Source organism: Rhinolophus sinicus, linkage group LG17, assembly GCF_036562045.2.
Source record: "Rhinolophus sinicus isolate RSC01 linkage group LG17, ASM3656204v1, whole genome shotgun sequence".
Taxonomy (NCBI): domain Eukaryota; kingdom Metazoa; phylum Chordata; class Mammalia; order Chiroptera; family Rhinolophidae; genus Rhinolophus; species Rhinolophus sinicus.
This window is the reverse complement of record NC_133766.1, coordinates 24,260,466-24,280,464: the sequence shown is the minus strand read 5'-3', so window position 1 is coordinate 24,280,464 and position 19,999 is coordinate 24,260,466. Positions and strand designations below refer to the sequence as shown.

The window sequence follows — 19,999 nt, the reverse complement described above, 5'->3', positions numbered from 1 at the left end:
AGTCTTAGAGCTGAGCCTGTAGCCCGGCGCCATCTTTGACGCTGGCAGTATTGGATTTCTGCTGGTGTTGCTCCTGTGAAGACGGCGGACGGCAGCGACTAAGAAAGAAGAAAGACGTGGCAGCAAGCGGGAGTCGGGGATAGTGTCGTCGGTTCGGTAAAGTTTCTGTTCTCTGGTAACTAGACCCGTTTTTTGATTCCCGGGTGGCTTGGGGCCGGGGAAGTGGGGGACAGGGCGAGGGGAGTGGCCGCGGCCTCCCCTCGCCCCTGGGTCGCGGCCTAGCCCGGGAAGTCAGAGCGAGCCTTGCAGCCCCGCGGCAACGACACCCCCTCCCCCTGCCCTCGCCGGGGCGGGCCAGGCGCCCCGGTTTCCCGCTCGCTGTTCCCATCCTCCCACCCCACCCCCAGCGCACCTCACCCCACTCCCACGGCGCCTGCTCCCTCCCCAGCCGGCCTTGCTCCCCTCCCCCACATCCGGCGTTGGCGGAGCTGGGAGCCCCGAGCAGCCCCAGCAAGCCGGCTCGTGCTCCGACGCCTGGAACCAGTTGACACTACATTGCCTTCGGGCCAGTTCCCCTAGGTTAGCGGCCCCCCGCTGCCTACCCCGAGTACCAGGAGCTGAATTTACTACTCTCGTTCCTCTCCAGGGGCCCACTCCTTTGGAGGTTTTCTCAAACTCCATACACAGAAAGCCACCGACCATATTCTGGTATCCTACACCCCTCCCCACCTTAATTACACTCCCATACCCAGCATCGGAGTCAAGAGCAACAGGGACACTTATGTTCTCCTTGTAGGATTGATGAACCCGTAATGAAGAGCACCCCCTAAACTCCCATAATCGGTGCGGATTCCTATGGGGAAGGCCCATATTGTTGACATCTTCCAGGCCTTGGTTCTGGACCTTGAGGAGGAGGCTGTGGAACTAGTGATAGCGATGCTTTTTAGGATAAATGTATGTAGGTATTGGGGGAAGGGGAGGGATCAACCAAGAAGGAACGGAAGTGGTTTAAAGCTCATGTTTTAGTTTTTGCTGCTTAGATAGAGTCCGACTTCCGAGTTACTCATTTACAGGCCGTAAAGCTTCTCCAGTCTAAAAAATGACTGAAAACTAAACTTGGATTAGTTCTCAATACAAACTAAATTAAAAATGCATCTTGTGACCTTGTTTTTCTAATTTTACTCTCAAAGCTTTTTTTTTTAATAAAGCCACCCACATTTTTAAAAATTGTATTACTTTTAGTTAGAACTGAAAGGGGTCAGCTAGCATTTGTTAATGACCAGTATGTGGAGTCTGATTTAGTTTTCCAGAATTTACTTTCTGTGTTTTATTGGCAAGTCACAGTCCTAAGTGATCAATGTTAAATGATGCACTATGTTTTTGTTTAAATTAAATTTCCTGAAAATAATTAATTTCAGAATTAAGGGAAATTGATGTTGCTGTTGTGAGCCATCATAAAAATACATGTTTTAAAAGGTGAAAGCATTTCAAGCAGATACAGTTTTTGATGAAGCAGAAAGAACATGGGCCTGGGATTTGGAAAACCTGGCATCTAGCTGCTCCAGACCAACTCTATGACTCTGGGAAACTGGGCCTCGCTTCTTTTTTCTATAACATGAGGAAATTGGACAATTTGAATTCAGAACACAAAAAGTTGGAAGGGAACTTAAAGCTCTCTGAGAAAGAGTTTGGGAATGTTCTCCATTGCTGTTACTTTTCCTCCAAAAATAACCTGGTTTGGAAGTCATTGGTCCAAAGGGAATTTGACTCCCCATAGAAACTGGAGAAAAGATAATGCAAGTAAAGAGGAGCAGCTGTATTTCTGCTTGAATAATAAACCCACTAACAAATTCTGGTACAAATTTTGGAGACCTAAAGAGAATGAGCATATGTACCCTAAGTGTACCAGTTTCATCACTCTCTTCTGGCAGAAGATGCAGTACTTTTAGTGGTGCTGGGATTCTGGGATGTGTTCCTAGTAATTCAAATACAGATAAAGAAGATGTGGTAGAGAGAAAAATGGTGGCAGAAGGAATGGATAAAGAGGCAAAATTGCCTGCTAAAAAGAAAAGAAAGAAGGGTTTGCGAATTAAGGGGAAAAGGCGAAGAAAGAAACTGATCCTTGTGAAAAAATTTAGTAAGGATTTGGGATCTGGGAGGCCTGTTGCAGATACCCCTGCTTTGTTAGCTTCCAGTGCCCCTGAGCAGGATGAAGAGCATCTTTTTGAGAGCAATATAGAAAAACAGATCTACCTACCTAGTACCAGAGCCAAGACCTCCATTGTGTGGCACTTTTTTCATGTTGACCCCCAGTACACCTGGCGAGCTATTTGTAACCTCTGTGAAAAAAGTGTTAGCAGGGGTAAACCAGGCAGCCATCTCGGGACATCTACTCTTCAACGACATCTGCAGGCAAGGCATTCACCTCACTGGACCAGGGCCAACAAATTTGGAGTCACTAGTGGGGAGGAGGATTTTACTTTGGATGTACCTTTATCTCCCTCTTCTGCTGGAAGCAACGGAAGCTTTGAGTATATTCCTACTGATTCATTAGATGATAATAGAATGGGTAAGAAACGTGATAAATCAGTATCTGATGCCCTGAGGGCAGAAAGGGGGAGATTTCTCATCAAAAGTAACATTGTCAAGCATGCCTTAATTCCTGGAACAAGAGCCAAGACATCTGCAGTTTGGAATTTTTTTTATACTGATCCTCAACACATCTCAAGAGCTGTGTGTAACATATGTAAAAGAAGTGTGAGCCGAGGTAGGCCAGGTTCTCACTTAGGAACTTCAACACTTCAGCGACACCTGCAGGCCACACATCCCATCCATTGGGCTGTTGCCAATAAAGACAGTGGTGCAGTTGGAAATGGATTAGATGAGGCTGAGACTGAGAGAGATGATCTCCTGAACGATGCTTTGCTTGGAGAGAAGTCTACAGGCAGCCAAGATTTAACAGCTGAGGACCTTAGTGACTCTGATTCAGATGAACCTCCTGTCTTAGAGGTTGAAAATAGGAAATCTGAGAGTCCTGTTCCTGTTGCAGAACAAGATACTCTGATGCATGCCCAGGAGAGAGAAACAACATATTGTGAAAATTCAGTCTCAAGTCAAATAAGTCAGGCAATTATTCAAATGATTGTGGAGGATATGCATCCTTACAACTACTTCTCAACCCCAGCCTTTCAGAGGTTCATGCAGATTGTAGCCCCTGACTACAGGTTACCATCTGAGTCTTACTTCTTTACTAAGGCTGTACCTCAATTATATGATTGGGTCAGAGAAAAAATTTTCTTAACTTTGGAGAATGTTCAGAGCCAAAAGATCCACCTGACTGTGGACATATGGACCCATGACCCATCCACTGACTATTTTATTGTGACTGTACATTGGGTCTCCTTGGAAACTGTACCTTCCAATAATGGCAGGGTCCCCAATTTTAGAAAATGGGCGGTGCTTTGTGTAACAGGTTTGGCCAAAGACTGTTTGGTAACCAACATTTTACAAGAATTAAATGACCAGATTGGTCTGTGGCTTTCTCCTAATTTCCTCATCCCTAGTTTCATTGTTTCTGACAATTCTTCTAATGTGGTACATGCAATCAAAGATGGTGGTTTTACCCACGTGCCATGCTTCCTGCATTGTTTAAATATAGTCATTCAGGATTTTTTCTGTGAGCACAAAAGCATTGAGAATATGTTAGTGGCTGCTAGGAAAACCTGTCATCATTTTAGTCATTCAGTCAAGGCCCGTCAGATACTGCAAGAGTTCCAAAATGATCGCCAACTTCCATGGAAGAATTTGAAGCAAGATGAAACTGGCCATTGGATTTCTACCTTTTATATGTTAAAATGGCTCTTGGAGCATTGCTACTCAGTTCACCATAGTCTTGGTAGAGCCAGTGGAGTTGTACTCACCTCCCTTCAGTGGACTCTAATGACTTATGTGTGTGATATTCTTAAACCATTTGAGGAAGCCACCCAGAAAGTGAGTGTGAAGGCCACAGGATTGAATCAGGTGCTACCCTTAATTCATCATCTACTTCTTTCCCTACAGAAACTCAGAGAAGATTTTCAAGTCAGAGGTATTACACAGGCGCTCAATCTGGTGGACAGTTTATCTCTGAAACTTGAAACTGACACCCTACTAAGTGCCATGCTCAAATCTAAACCCTGTATCTTGGCTGCTTTGTTAGATCCTTGCTTTAAAAACAATTTGGAAGACTTTTTCCCTCAAGGTGCTGATTTAGAAACTTATAAGCAGATCCTTGCAGAAGAAGTTTGTAATTATATGGAATCTTCACCAGAGGTCTGCCATATTGCAACTTCAGAAGCTTCTGGTCCATCAGCTATAGAAGCTGATTCGTTTACCTCATCTATAAGAGAAGGCACCTCCAATTCAGGGTCTATTGATAGCTCAGCTGCAGATAATGTTGCCATTGGAGGCAGAAGCTTCATGTTTCCTTCTGCTGTAGCAGTAGTGGATGAATACTTCAAAGAGAAGTATTCAGAGATCTCAGGAGGTGATGACCCTTTGATTTACTGGCAGAGGAAGGTGAGCATATGGCCAGCTTTGACCCAAGTTGCCATTCAGTATTTAAGCTGCCCCATGTGTAGTTGGCAATCTGAATGTATCTTTACTGCAAATAGCCACTTTCATCCAAAGCAGACTATGAACCTGGATTTTGACAATATAGAACAGCTGATGTTTCTGAAAATGAACTTAAAAAATGTTAACTATGATTATTCCACATTGGTTCTGAGCTGGGATCCTGAGAATGAAGTTGTTCAAAGCAATGAAAAAGAAATATTATCTTAATTTCTTTTTCTTTCTCCATTTAAAATGGGCAACTTATTGCTATGTTACTGTATCCTAACTGCTACAGTTGTTGCATATAGTTATACTAATTATTCTTTATACATGAATCTGGGGAAACCTGAAAAACAAAAAGGGCTAAAAATTCCTCAGAAGTAATATAATGTTGACAAAGTATAAAGATTAATGATTTCACAATAGTAACAAAGTCGCTGTCACTTGAAATTCTGTTTATACCAGTTGGGAGAAAAGATGTTTTTTAATTTAAAAAATATAGTGCAGCATTGAAAGGCCTTAGGCTATTTCTGACTGGTAGACTGAACTAGTAATTGGTTTTAAGTAAAAATTTCCCGAAACATGGAAATTTTGATTGCTCTGAAATTGATAGGAAAAAAATGTGCTAAGATGGTATTCCAACCCCAACTCCCACTTTTCTATTTCTTTAAAAACCCTGATTCATACTTATAGCTTGGCAAAAGCAAAACTCGCAAAATTGTTTATATTTGGAAATTTCTAATTGCCTCCTCATACTGGTCAGCTTTATAATTTTAGTTTACTTAGTGTGATAGTGTTAACCCTTTAGGATTGGATCTATATAAAAGGGAAACATTAGAAAACAATTAGGAAAAATTACTTTTAATCTTTTAATTGCCTTTATTTTAACCTTTATAAAATTGTATAAAAACAAGATTGTATAGGTACTTTTGCCTAATTATGGGTAAATGACATAACAAAAGTTCACAAAATTGAAAAAGATTGAGTGGTAATTGAGATGAAAGCACCCCGTCCATGAGCATACTTTGACAAACTCAGTATCCATTTTCCAAAGAATGTTTTTCTAATATTAAGTATTCTTAAATGTCTTTAAAAGATATACCGAATGAATGATCCATAATATTGTATTCTTAGCTATGAGATTGTTCTGGACTCTATTCTTAACTGAAAACAAGCAATCAATATTTTCATGTGTTAGGAATCATTTCCTCACTGGTAAAATGAGAGAACTGACCTCAGTGATCCTTAAGGTCCCTTTCCACTCTGAAAGTATATTTCTGTGATTGAGTGGGAGGCCTGAAATTGATGACTTTTAGTAAAAGTCTATAAAAGTTTCAGACTGAATAACTAATGTAAGATCCCAATTTTTCCTTTTTTTCATTTTAGATTTGGGGATATTCCCTGCCCAAAAATTTCCTGGAAAATTGACTAGTATTAAGTGTGAGTAAAAGGTGTCCACTTTTTTTTAAGTTTTGATTTTAGTTTTGTCTTGGATAGTATTTGGCAAGATTTAGCCTAGAAATAATGTAGTATTTCTTACATGAGAATCAAAATTGCTTTGTTACTGGACTGGTTTCAAAATTTAGAATTCATTTCTATGTATCAAATCGTTTTTGGGGTTTTTTGGTTTTTTTCCTTTTTGTTTTTGAAATTCTTAAATGGTAAATGTACCATTGTGGAATGAAATTTCAACTTCAAAAGTTTACCCTTTTACTAACTGGAGTAAATGGATAATTACAACAACTTTAGTTGTAGCCATCACTAATAAAGAATTTGAAACAGGCTGCAGAAGCAAGCCTTTGCAGGGCCAATATTGAATTTCATGCCAGTTGACACTGGTGTTACTATAAAAGAAAAAAATCTGCCCTTAGATAGAAACTTGCAGTATTTTGACAGTGCCAGTTCAGTATGGCTATAATGCTGCTCTGCCTTCTACAGCTTGCTGCACCACTCTGTAGTTACTCTGTAACTATACGTTTCTATCTTTTTTGGTTAAACACTCCCTGAAGATGATAAAGATGATGATGATATCCATACATCCATATTATACATGTTGATATATGTGTAAGGACTTCCTTTCATCTTAATTTTGTGGGCTGGGCAAAATTTTGTGTAATATATTAATATACTTCATGATACTTTGGTATAAGTTCACTACTTTTATAATGAACCCAAACCTAACGGCTTTTGTAGTGTGTTTTAAAAGGGGAAACTTACCCAAATGTTTAATTTCTACACATTTGTGTATGTGTGCGTGTGTGTATAAGCCAGTTAGTATATATGTATATTATATACATAAAACACTTATATTTTTACATACAAATATGTTTTTATTATACAGATAATAAAGATGGGGGAAGGTTTCTGTTTTTTTCTTAATAGGTGAAGAAATCTTGAAGACCAGAAATTGGATCTTATTGAATTTTGATGTTCTTTTTAATTTTTTCTTTTTCTTTTTTTCTTTTTAAATCCTATTGTTCGGCTATGGAAGATGGATTTTTAAAAAAATAATCCTTTGACTCTCAAGTTCATCTTTAAATGAACTCTTTTTTTGTTTGTTTTTGTTTTTGTTTTTGTTTTTGAGGAGATAACTAGCCCTAGCTGTCTCCAGTCTGACAAAGGTTATTCGAATGGACTTAATCTCCCAGTAGTTGGGAGATGTTTTAAAAACACGTCCTGTGTTTGAATTGTGGCTGAGAGGTTTCCTTGGCAATGTGAGGAGGAAAATTCTTTCTGCCTCATTATTATTAATTCATGGATTGAGTGTTGGTTCGACCTACAGGCGTGATAGATTGGAACTCAGTGAAGACAGACGTTCCAGTTGAGAGCAACCAGCTAATGTAAGTGTGGAAATGGGTTTTTCCTCATTAAGGGAGTGAACATTTTTGTAATTTAAGACATAATTTTCCTGGATCAGTAAGAAATTAGCCATTGTCAAGACATTTTTTCTTGTAATTGTTTACAAGTATTTGGTTTTGGGATAGAGATATCCCTCCCTTTTTTTGGTAATACATGCACATTATTAAAAAGGTGAAAATGTAGCCAAGGTGAAATCTCCCTGTAATTCCACCTCCTCAGAGGAAAGTACTGTTAATAGTTTGTCACCCATAGTTCCATGTCCGTACATATAGCCCTGCCTCATCTTTTTTTAATGACTGTTCAGTGTGCCTTTATATGGCGGTGCCATAATTTAACATCTTTCATTGATAGACATTTGGGTTTGCCATTAAAAACAAAAATAGCCCCACATCCAGTAACAACCCTATACACACATCTATGTGCACTGTTGCTTAGAACCAGTTCTCAGATGTGAATTTGTAGAATTGTTAGAATTCATTCTAAAGAGGTTGTACCAATTTACTGAATAATTAATGAGGTCTTTTTGATTTGTAAAAGTTCTTGACACTCCCTTTTAGTAAAGATACTAATCTTTGGCCATGTTGCTGATAGATCTTTTGCTATATAAATGTTTCTCATTTTATGTAGGCAAATCTACCAATTTTATTGTAAAGATTTTTAACTGGTATCATGCAAGGAAAGGTTTTTTATCACCCTGATCTTATAAAAAAAAATACCATACATATTTTCCGAGTATAAAAAAATGCCATACATATTTTCCGAGTGCTTGGTTAGTTGTATTTTTTATATTAAAAATGTAAGCTAGGGATTGTATTGTATGACATTGCCTTCTCCCTCACATAAGCATAGTAGACATTGTCAAATATAGCTTGGTCTTTTGTTGAACGCAGTTATGAATCCACAGTCTTAGTATAGTGCTTTAATTAGTGAGCTAAAGCCAATTTGTAGTCCTTGCTTCTATTCCCTTGGAACATTTTTGTATGGAATAGAATTTTTTTTCCAAATTGGTGGCCAAATTTTTGTTAATTTCAGATGCCACTTCATGAATCACATTTATTCATAGACTCACTTGAATTCTTGATCTTGTACTCATTTATTTGCCAGTATTGCATTTAAATCTTGTGTTTCACCTCTACTATAATATCAGGTAGAGTAACGCCTTTATTCTTCTTTTAATTTTCTTTATTCTTCTCAGTTATTCTGGGTGATTTTGTAGTCTGTCAAGTTCCAATAATAAACTCTCATTGGGATTTTGACTTGAGGTGCATTGAATGTATACATTATTTGGGGGTAAAGTAAACTTCTTTAAGCCATTATTTCTCCATTATCCAGGTCTTCGTTTTTTTTGGTTTTCTTTTTAGTTTAATGTGGGTCTTGTATACTTCTTCATTTTCTTCCTATATATTTTATAGTTTTATTGTGAACGGGACGCTGTTATTTACTGAATGATTGTTGCTGGCATCTAGAAAATTTACTCATTTTATCATCTTAAACATTTGGTTGCTTGTTAGAGTTTCTAGTTTGCAAGCATATAATCTGCAGATACTAAAATTTTTGCCTCATCCTCTATAGTTGTCGTACCTTCCCCCCCCCCCCCATTGTTTATGCTAGACTCTTGCAACAGTGTTGAATGATAGTGGAGACTGTTCTTTTTTTCTTGGCCTTGAGTGAGCTTACCTCTAGTGTTTTATCATGTTGCCTGTGCTGATGGTTCCTAATGATTAAGTGCATTTATGCTAAGCAGGTTACTTGTAATTTACTAAGAGTTTTTATCAGCAATAGATGTTGCATTTTAGTTTGTTGTTTTGTTAAGCCATTTTAATTTAAAAAAGCCACTTTAAATGCTTTTTTCCTTTTTTACCATTTTTTTCTTTTTCAAATCTTAAGATACATCCACTGTTTTTGTTTTACCCCCTTTTACTCTATTAATGTATTGAATTTCCTAATGTCAAGCCATTCTTAGTCCTGGAATAAACCTTTTTTGATCATGTGATGCTACTCAATATACTGTGCTTCAATTTGCTTTAATTAAGATTTAGCAGCTGTATCATAAATCGGATATCCAAAGCAGTTGTTTTAAAGATTTTTTTAGAAAGCAGTGAAATAGTGCCTGTGACATGGTTTTGTTCTTTTCCTTTTATTGAGTTTTTTCCTAAATTGTCTTTCTCAGATTAAACTAGTTCCTTAAGTTAATTTGTTCAAAAATATATGGAGTACATAGATCATATGCTTTTTGAGACTTTTTCATGTCTAAAAACTTCTTCCAAGTCCTGAAATCTAGAAATGTAGTTGGAAAGGCTAAATCTAAAGTCATAATCTCTCCCTGAAATTCTGGATGCTTAGCATTTTGTCTGTTGACATTGAGAGATTCAGATAAGTCAAATGTTAAGTCTGATTTTTTTCCTCCCCCTTGTTATCAGTCTGCTTTTTTTCCTAGAAGTCTGTATAATTCTGTTTTTATCATTGGAATTCAAAACTTTTACCGTATCTGTGGTATAGAGCTGTCTTTAAAGAAAATTTCTGCCTGGCATTTGATGAGCCCCTTTTTAAAAAGTTTCAAGTTCATCCAGTTTAGGGGAATTTTCTTGTATTTTTATTATCTCTACCAATTCCATTCCTTCCTTTTAGAATTTCCATTGTATAGAAATTGAATCTTCTGGAATTTTCATGTTAATTGAATTTTCATGTTAATATACCTTTCATCTCGTATTGATATCTCTTTGTATTTTGGGAGATGGCCTGACAGTAATATTTTATAATTCATTTGTTGTGTGTGTTTTTTAAAAAATGTTTATCCCTCTAGATTTGAAAAGAGATTTAAAAAGAAAAATTTTTTTTTCTGTTTACTTTGCTCATTTATTCCGTTCTTTAGATTCCATGTATACGTGAAATCATACAGTATTTGTCTTTCTCCAACTTTCAAAATTTTTTTAATTTGAAAATCTTTGAAAGAAGAGGCTAGAAATTTGAGTTTTCTTTTTAAGCTTTCTCTTGTTCTCTCTCTTTTGTCATAATGATGTGTTCATTTGTATCAAATTGTGTTTTTTAAAACTTGCTGAGAGCTTGAGGATTTTAAAGGAATTTCTTTTTTCCTACATTAATTCCGGGGTGGAGTGGGAGAGGGCCAATTAGTCATCTTGGCCTTTCAGACAGCTATTTTCTGTTGAAAAGTAATCAGGTTTTTCTTGGCATCCTGGATACTTACGTATTTTTCCTTTTAAAACTTAAGAAATATGTCAGTATGCATCTTGGTTTGGGTTTTTTGGGGCAGTAGTGATTACTGTCAATTTTTAATCTCTAGATTTTGTTTTGCCATTTTCTTGAATAGCAGTTATATTCCTTCTTTACCCTTACTGAAAGTTGTAGAAGCTCAATGTGTAAAACATATATGAAGGAACTATTAAAACATGAGAAAGGGAGTGCCCACACACTCAGGATTCAATCTCGCCATGCCTTGCCTATCTCTGAGGGAGTTTTGCAGAGCCTAATTTGTAAAAATTGCAAAAAAAGAAGGAATAAAAACCCAAATGTGCAATCATGCTATTTTGTTGCTATTTCATAAGTACCATTTTGTTAGTTGATTAATATGTTGGGAAGAGGGTCTTCCTTCATGTATCTTCTTTGGGATATTGATTTCAGGAATGAAATTGATGTCTAAGCCTTCTCTTTTCCTTTCTAAAAAATGTTTCTATTGTAAAACTTTTTCATTCTCATCTACTTTTCCTTTTTGCGTATGTGTTACTCCACTATCTCTTAAAGACTTGATACCTTTTGATGTACCCATGAATGTAGAATGCCTGTGTACCCAAGAATGTAGAAACCTCCCTGGGGTTTGGGGCCAGGGGAATCCTCCTAATGGATCAGTGAGGTGCTATTAAAGGTCCAACCCATGTCCCATTCTGTAGTGGATCAGTGATGGTCAGGCCAGTAAGGGCAGATTTAAATTTTTTTATGTGTATGTTGCATTATATTAAAAAATTTAATGTTATTCTGAGCATTAAACAAAATAAGAAATAGCTACCTATAATCCTAACCACCCTGGCAGTAACCACTGTTTTGGTGTATGTTCTCCCAGATTTCTTCCTCCCCAGCATTTGCATTTGAATTTTAGCTATTCTAAAAGGAATTTTTGACTCCCTAATGACATGCAATGTTGATACTGACAAGCATATGATCTCTTCATATGCTTATGTGCCATCTGTATATCTTCCTTGCTGAGGTATCTGTTTAGATCTTTTTTTACCCATTTTTTATTGTTAAAAATTAACAATTACTGTTGAGTTTTAAGTGTTCTTTGTATATTTTGGATATCAGTCCTTCATCAGTTACGAGTTTCTGCAGAGATTTTTTTTCTCCCAGTCTGTGACTTTGTCTTTTCATCCTCTTAATGGTACTTCCGCAGAGTGGAAGTTTTTGATTTTTATGAGGTCCAACTTAGTGTTTTCTTTCATGGATTGTGCATTTGGTGTATCCAAAAAGTTATTGCCAAACCCAAGATTATCTGGATTTTCTCCTGTGTTAATCTTCCAAGAGTTGTGTAGTTTCACATCTTATATTTAGCTCTATGATCCATTTTAATTTTTGTAACAGGTGTAAGGTCTGTGTCTAGATATATTTTTTCCATGCAGGTATTCAGTCATTCCAGCGTTATTTATTGAAAGGACTATCCTTTCTCCATTAAAATTGCTTTTGTAGTAAAAAAATCAGCTTATAACTGTAGTTATCCCTCTGCATACATGGTGTTCCACCTTGGAGTTGACCCTTGTATAATGTGAGTTTGAACCCTGAGGGTCAATTGAAAATATCCACTTATAAGTTGACCTGCACAGTTCATCCTGCATTGTTCAAGAGCCAACTGTATTTTATGGGAAGAACTCCAAGGACTTCTTTTGCTACTTGTTTATGAATGGTGTGCAACTCTTTGGCCATCTTCGTTCTGTAAGCTAGCTCTACAGGTGTTTTCAGGGGTAATTGCTTCACCAGTCATTCAAGAGGTTTTCTCCACCTACATATGATTATATCCACCTACTCATAATTGTATATTTTTGAAATAACAAAAATGCTCGTGAAAATACTGAAATTTTTGTAATATGTCAGAATTAACATAAGAATAAACTATGACATGTAAAAAATTAACATGTCAGAAATGTAGATTTAGCAAGTATTTTGTGTAAAATAATCTCAGTCCCATTATAATCTAAAATATAGATCATTTGTTGAGTTAGCAATGCTTATTTAATTTTATGCTGAAGCAGTGTAAAAAGCACCAGAGACTACAAAAGAAAAAAGGGCATGGCTATCCTTAACAAAAATTTTACAGTACAGATGAGAATGTACAGTATCACATAAGAATAAACTATGAATCTGTTCACAAGAGTCTGTACATATTATTACTATTAAATTTTGGATTTAACAATGTGACTTCATTATTCAGGTGATTTGGAGGAGGAAGTTGGAAGAAATTTACCTGAAATGCTTCAATTCATTGTCTCCTCATTTTAGGATTGCATTTTAAAGACGATTTCTGTGATTGAGTTGTCTTTTGGAAGATTAACCCGTTTCAAGAGGACTTGAAGCTGGTCCTCGCCTTGTGGAAGCAGTGGCTTGTTTTCAAGAAGCCACTTCTGATCTAAGGACCTAACCAGCATGCCCAATCAAGGAGAAGACTGCTATTTTTTTTTCTATTCTACATGCACCAAAGTAAGAATTGGAATCTCTAAATCAGTTTTTTCTATGATTGCCCTAATAAAATTGGATAAGATTTTCCCAACATACTAAGTTTTTTTGTTTTTCTGAACTGTTTATCTGTTGTCAGTTTTTTTAGTAAAGGATAGCATTCTGAGGATAATTCATTCTTTTTTTTTCCCTCGTCATTTTATGTGCTTCCTGTTCTATGAAAGTGAAGAGGTCCATAGCATTTAGTCATCATTCAGTGGTCTCTTACCTGTAATTAATCTGTTCAGGGTGCCCTTGGAATTAGGGGCACTTTGGCCTGTGGCTTGCAATTTTGTTTTTATCGTATTAAATGAATGGGTGGGTTGTACTGTAACTCTAGAAACTGTCATGGATTGAATTTGACTTATTTCTTCAGATTGCCTGCTGAATACTAAAGCCATCTTCTAAATATGCTTTTGTAGCTTTTTTGCTTTTTCTTCGTCAAAACTTCCCGGTTTTCTGCTTGATTCTACGGTAGCTCCCTTTAGATTTATCTGCTGTTTTCTGTTGTTTCTTTATCACTAGTTCTATAAATAAAACTTTTCTTAAATAATCTTGGTGCTGTGTTTAAAATGACCAGTTTTGAGCAAAGGTCTGATCTTACGCAGTTTACACAACAGTAGCTTTTGTTTCAGATAATACCATTGTATAAAGTATATAGTGAACCATGAGATTATACTTAAATCCTAATCTGTTAACTTCCTTTCTGATTTTCTGTCAAAAGCTAATTTTACAAGTTGGAATGTATGAAACAGTGTTGAAGAGGAGCTGTAAAATATATTTTTAAAGAGTATCTAATTCTCCCATTTGTCTTTTTCAACCCCGTCTCTCAGGTTGTATCATTCTTATCAGATCAGATGAAGGGTGCTGTCAGGAAATAGGTTGTAGGAAATTATATATTTGTTGATCGCTGATTATTCTTGTTACTACATCTCAGTTGTCCTCTACCTTGCTCTCCTTACTCCTTTGTGTTTGTTTAGGTGACAGGAAACTATTATAATGAACATTTTACTTGGGTTCTGTTTCGGTACCACAGTTCTTTTCTGTATTCTCTTTGTTTACAGGGTGACAGCTGTCCATTCCGTCACTGTGAAGCTGCACTAGGAAATGAAACTGTTTGCACATTATGGCAAGAAGGGCGCTGTTTTCGACAGGTGTGCAGGTTTCGGCACATGGAGATTGATGTAAGTTTTGAATTTGTATTATAATAAGTAGTCTGGTATTATGATGGGCTAATAAAAAATACTGGGGAAATGACATTTTACATAACGTGAGTGAAATTTTAAAAAATGATCTAGTGAAATTTATGTCATTCATTATTATAATGCTCACTTAATATCTAGATGTTAGGGATTATGAATTGGTATCATTTTTCTGGAAGGCAGTTTGGTAAAAATGACATATTTGGGGAGTATTTGCATTTCTTTCTCTTTTTTTTTTTTTTTAATTTTTATTAGGGAATATTGGGGAACAGTGTGTTTTTCCAGGACCCATGAGCTCCAAGTCAAGTCATTGTTTATTTTTCAATATAGTTGTGGAGGGTGCAGCTCAGCTCCAAGTCAAGTCGTTTTCTTTTTCTTTTTCTTTTTTAATTTAATTTAATTTTATTGGGGAACAGTGTGTTTCTCTAGGGCCCATCAGCTCCAAGTCCAGTTGCCATTTTTAATCTTTAGTTGCGGAGGGTGTAACCCAACATCCCATGTGTGGGAATTGAACTGGCAACCTTGTTGTTGAGAGCTCCCAACTGAGCCATCTGGCTGCCCCTCCGGCAGCTCAACAGCAGCTTGTTGTCTTCAATCTAGTTGTGGAGGGCGTAGCTCACTGGCCCATGTGGGGATCGAAACGCGACACTGGTGTTATGAGCACTGCGCTCTAACAACTGAGCCAACCAGGCACCCACAATCTTTTTTTTTTTTTTTAAGTAGAAGAATTCTATACTAAAGTATGTGATTCTCTTTGGGTAATAGTATCTAACAGGCATTTATTTCCATTTTCCAAGTCGTCTTCATTGCATGTGCATTACTTTTCATTTAGAAACAGAATCCATTAAGTATATTAAACAGATCAAGTTGTGTATGGAGGATGCTGTTATAGAAGTCATCCAGTAATTTGAAAATTGCTTCTCAGAAAGGAGTAAAAACTTAGGCAAAGCCAAACTTAGGAGTAAGGAAGACTGGCATTAGGTTCTGCCTTGAAAAAGGAGGAATTGAGTAATTGCTGTTATTTCGATCTGAAAAACAGTGGTAGCTGTTATACCTAGTTTGGGGGTATAACAGGAAACTAATAAATTTTACTTATTCTTTGAAAGGTAAAGATATTTGATTACTTTTTAAAAGTAGGTAACCATACATGTGGCAGTAAACTCAGGACAAACATTTTTAAAATAGTTTGTGCCAAATTGCCTTTCAAAGCTGTTGAGCTACTTTACATTTCCATTATCAGTATACGTGATTCTTCCATATCCCTACCAACACAGCGTATTATCAAATATCAATAGACTTTGATCTTAGCCCCTTTTTAATACATTTAGTCTCAATATAGTAGACTTAGCCCCTTTTTATACATTTAAGCGTCTTCTTGTAATGGTTATTGTTTCTCTCCTCCATATTTTAAAATTTCTGAAGCAATGCTGCTGTTCTTTCCTGGAATTTTAAACCCTAGGCTGCTTATTATGGTAGGAGAGCCAACATAAGGCAGATCATTAATCAGGATAGTTACTTTTCAGAAGTGCTTATCAGGTCTTTTTTTTTTCTTTATTGAACTATTAGTTAAAGTATGTATAGAAATGAGCACAAATCATAATCTTACAACTTGAAGAGTTTTCACTAAGTGAATAATGTACTTGACCTAGATCAAGAAATAGAACGTTTCCAACACTCTGTCTTCCCCCTTCATCATCACTAACCAAACCCCCAGAACTAATCACCATCCCGACTACTCTACCATAGAGTAGAGAAGTTTTGCCTATGTTGATCTTTATGTGAATAGAATCATACAGTATATGCTCTTTTGTGTCTGGCTTCTTTCACTCTGCATCTATGGTATTAAGTGTAGCAAAGCTCCAGATAGCATTTATTGTATGAAGTTATTACAGTGTATCCATTTGGCTGTTGGTGTACATTAGGATTTCCATTTTGGAACTATTACAAATAGTATTGCTTTAAATATTCTTTATAAACATTTAATATATATATTAGAATTAATGTATGTATTTCTGTTGGACATATATGCTGTAATGTATCAGTTTATTCTAGATGTGTAGACATTCTTTTTTTTCTTTTTTTTTTTCCTTGCTCCCCTTCATAAGAGTGAGGTAGCTTGGGAAGGAAAAATACCATCCTTAGTGTATTACATGTGCCTTACTGTGGGAAGTCACAAATGGGAAAGTTTTTTTCAAAGCCTTGAACTCTAACCTTCAAATAATAACTAGTTTATTTAGTCCTTTCTATGTGCTAAATGTGTCATGTATATTATTTCATTTAATACTTATAAGAAATCAATAGAGAGCTACTGTTATTCCCATTTTATCGCTGTGGAAAGTGAGACTTGGAGACATTAAGTTGTCCAACATTACATGGCCAATAAGTAGCATAGTAGAGATTCAAACCCTCTTTGATTTCATGATCTTAGCTACCTTAGTATCCTGCATCTCTAAATTAAGTATAGCTATTTAGAGTTCCAGGATGAGGGCAAGGAGTGAAGAATAGTAGATAAGTCACTTCCCAGCTCCCTTCATCTCTACATCATGCTTAGAGCTTGTGATTTTTAGCAACCCTTCTTCCTCCTGCTCAAAATCATCTCATGTTTCAGATTTTTGAATACCATATATGAACTTTGTCCAGAAAACAGCACTTCATTTTTTAATTTGAAAACAATGTGTTTTTCCCCTTACAGAAAAAACGCAGTGAGATTCCTTGTTATTGGGAAAATCAACCAATGGGATGTCAAAAACTGAACTGTGCTTTCCATCACAACAGAGGACGTTATGTTGATGGTCTTTTCCTACCTCCAAGCAAAAGTGAGATATTTTTCATTTTAAAATAATAATTACTATATAATGAACACCTACTATGTACACTGTTCAAAGTACTTTATATATGTTGCCTTGTTATACTCTTGTGAGAGAGTGGTATTATTTCCATTTACAGATGAAGGAACTGAACTTTATTAAGGTTAAATGACTTGTACAGATTCATAAACCGATAAGTAGCAGGGTCACAATCAAAACTGTTGCCAAAAGCCATGCAGCCTCACAAGTGTTTTTTGCATGACAATTTAGATTATTGTAGCTTACTTCATTCCTATTTTCTTATCAGACCCATAGAGGTTTTTGAAAGAAACTTGATTCTCTGGGCCAGGGGTTGGCAAATCTATTCCTCCACCTGTTATGTAAAGTTTTATTGGAGTGTAACCATGCCCGTTCATTTTCATATTTTCTGTGGCCAAATTTTGTGCTACAGAGTTGAGTACTTGAGACAGAGATCTACAAAGCCTGTAATATTTACTATCCAGCTTTTTACAGAAAAAGTTTGCTGATGCATGACAATTTTGTATGTCTAGCTGTGTTGCCCATTGTGCCTGAGTCACCAGAAGAGGAAGTGAAGGCTTGCCAGCTCACAGTTCAACAGAACAAATTGTCTGTCCAGTCTAATCCCTCCCCTCAGCTGCGAAGTGTGATGAAAGTAGAAAGTTCAGAAAATGTTCCTAGCCCCACACATCCACCAGTTGTAATCAATGCTGCAGATGATGATGAGGATGATGATGGTAAGTTTTAGCTCTTTCTTTAAGGCAAGTAAGTGATCAAGTCACTTAGTGAATTAGAATCAGGATTAAAGCTCTAGGCCTGTTCTTGATTGCAAATTTCCCTTAAATATTGATAATATAGATCAGTTTTCTGAGGAAGGTGATGAAACCAAAACACCTACCCTGCAATCAACTCCTGAAGTTCATAATGGATTACGAGTGGCTTCTGCCCGGAAACCTGGGGTCAATTTAAAACAAGGTAAGAAGAGGATATATTGATGCAGGTTCCTACTCCTAAATCTTAACAGCAGTATTGAATGTATCCAAACTACCTGTGAAATTTAATTCACGATCATCACCATCACCTCCCTCTTCCTTGCCCCCATTACACACCTATCCACACACACACTCTTACACATACTTCGTCTTACTCATTTAGAAAACATCTGAATGCCTGCTGTGTACAAATAAAACGCAAAGGTGGAAAGGTGCTAATTCCTCATTATGATTGCTATTTGCATTTCTCAGGTGAATGTTTGAATTTTGGAATAAAAACTCTTGAGGAAATTAAGTCAAAGAAAATGAAGGAAAAATCCAAGAAGCAAGGTGGTAAGTAATCAGTTTTGACATAGATCGTTGAGTGTTGCTAGAAAAGAATACTTAGGACCCTTCCAATGATAAGAACCCTTGGCTTCAGCCAAAATGACTTTTGTGGCTGGTTTGAAGAAAAAACACAGACTTACTTAAAATCATGATTGCTCTTTTAATTCATTAAGACTGTGTTTCAGTTCCTAACTATCCAGAGCTAAGCAATAAAGAATCCAAAAGAACTTTATCTTGAGAAATATAATTTTAAAGAGCAGTATATAAACCATATTAAACGAGGAAAAACTTTATTTTGTAGTAGATGAATTCTTCTCAAGAGCTACTAGCATTTTCTTCTGGAGCTTGCCTCAGTCTGGTTGATACATTTATATATTTACAACCCTAAAAATTACAGTGAGAAAAGTAGTATTTAGAGAGAATCAAGTGGTTATATCTAAGTACTCTATGGGTAAAGCTTGTTGTATAGGAGTTGTGTTTTGCAGATGATTGAATTTAGAAGAATAAAAGTTGAATTGACACACCTGATAGCTGGTGTGCTTCTTGAGGTTAACTTTAGAATGTTAGCTTTATTGGTAAATAAAAGTAGATTGAGTGCCTAAGTCACTTAAAACAATTTTATGTTTTATTTACACCATACCCAAGGAAGATAAGAAATAAGGATTATCTCCCCTTCTCCCAGCACCACCCTATGTTACTGGGCAAACAGGAACAAGGAGACTGATTGGCCTGTAGTTGTCCAGTGGTCTGTGTTGGACTTACTAGTCACAAAAGAAAATTTCTTGACATGAGATAGCTTTATTTTCCATAAATTATTCGCTGTTTTTTGACTTGCTTTATTTAGAAGGTTCTTCGGGAGTTTCCAGTCTTTTACTCCAACCTCAGCCCATTCCAGGTCTCGAAAAAGAGAATGTCCGGACTGTGGTGAGGACAGTAACTCTGTCCAACAAACAAGGTGAGGTATAGGTTGGTCTTAAGGTTTGTCAGGCTATGTGTTTTGAATAACTGGGAGAGCAAAATCCTTGTGTCTATTTTACCTTTGATGGATTTGCAGGAAGAGTTCAGTATGTTGGTCAGATAGAAGGATGAAAAGAAGTTAGTCCATTTGACTCTATTTAAAAGGTTGAAATTCTTACTCATGCAGTTGTCACATATATGTATCTTTAACTTTTATATTTACTGTTTATTTGTATCCACTCAACATAATTTTTTGACTGTCCATTGTGGATAAAGAGCTATAATAAACCCTTTAAGTTACAGAAATATTTCCCTTAAGAGTTTTAAATCTAGTAAGGAATATGACACAAGTAATTATCATGTGTAGGTACAGGTAAATGTTTGTGCCATTCAGACCACAAAGACTCAGAGGAAAGAGCTCGCTTCTGGAGTGATCAAAGCAGGTGATATAGGAGCGTTAGCTAGCAGTGGAGTAAGATTTTACTTACTATATCGAAGTGCACAAGCAAAAAGGTAGACAGGAAATAAA

The 19,999-nt window shown here is 36.5% G+C and overlaps 3 protein-coding genes across 9 annotated transcripts in view; all 3 read left to right on the top strand.

Annotated features, from left to right (window-relative positions):
* Positions 1 to 19,999, top strand: part of ZC3H11A (zinc finger CCCH-type containing 11A) — a 32,528-nt gene continuing 12,529 nt past the window's right edge. For 2 of the 7 annotated variants that reach the window (XM_074322052.1, XM_074322047.1), the window contains exons 1-8: positions 6,746 to 7,433; positions 12,955 to 13,152; positions 14,232 to 14,351; positions 17,062 to 17,185; positions 17,728 to 17,931; positions 18,053 to 18,169; positions 18,439 to 18,519; positions 19,358 to 19,468. In XM_074322052.1, coding sequence (XP_074178153.1) covers positions 13,099 to 13,152; positions 14,232 to 14,351; positions 17,062 to 17,185; positions 17,728 to 17,931; positions 18,053 to 18,169; positions 18,439 to 18,519; positions 19,358 to 19,468 — 811 coding nt within the window. In that variant the 5' untranslated portion in view covers positions 6,746 to 7,433; positions 12,955 to 13,098. Of the gene's footprint in view, positions 176 to 5,979; positions 6,034 to 6,745; positions 7,434 to 12,954; positions 13,153 to 14,231; positions 14,352 to 17,061; positions 17,186 to 17,727; positions 17,932 to 18,052; positions 18,170 to 18,438; positions 18,520 to 19,357; positions 19,469 to 19,999 lie in introns of those variants that run through there. The other 5 variants (XM_074322048.1, XM_074322053.1, XM_074322049.1 and 2 more) reach the window with 5 other exon arrangements.
* Positions 1,732 to 4,971, top strand: ZBED6 (zinc finger BED-type containing 6). Its single transcript, XM_074322046.1, has one exon. The coding sequence runs from the start codon at positions 1,882 to 1,884 to the stop codon at positions 4,819 to 4,821; it is 2,940 nt and encodes a 979-aa protein (XP_074178147.1). The 5' UTR covers positions 1,732 to 1,881; the 3' UTR covers positions 4,822 to 4,971.
* LOC141569321 (uncharacterized) lies at positions 6,502 to 6,600 on the top strand. The gene has a single exon (XM_074322054.1). The coding sequence runs from the start codon at positions 6,502 to 6,504 to the stop codon at positions 6,598 to 6,600; it is 99 nt and encodes a 32-aa protein (XP_074178155.1).

Bases quoted from the DNA above. Each gene is read 5' to 3' on its own strand.
- LOC141569321 (XM_074322054.1), top strand. From the start codon at position 6,502: ATGGCTATAATGCTGCTCTGCCTTCTACAGCTTGCTGCACCACTCTGT.
- ZBED6 (XM_074322046.1), top strand. From the start codon at position 1,882: ATGAGCATATGTACCCTAAGTGTACCAGTTTCATCACTCTCTTCTGGC.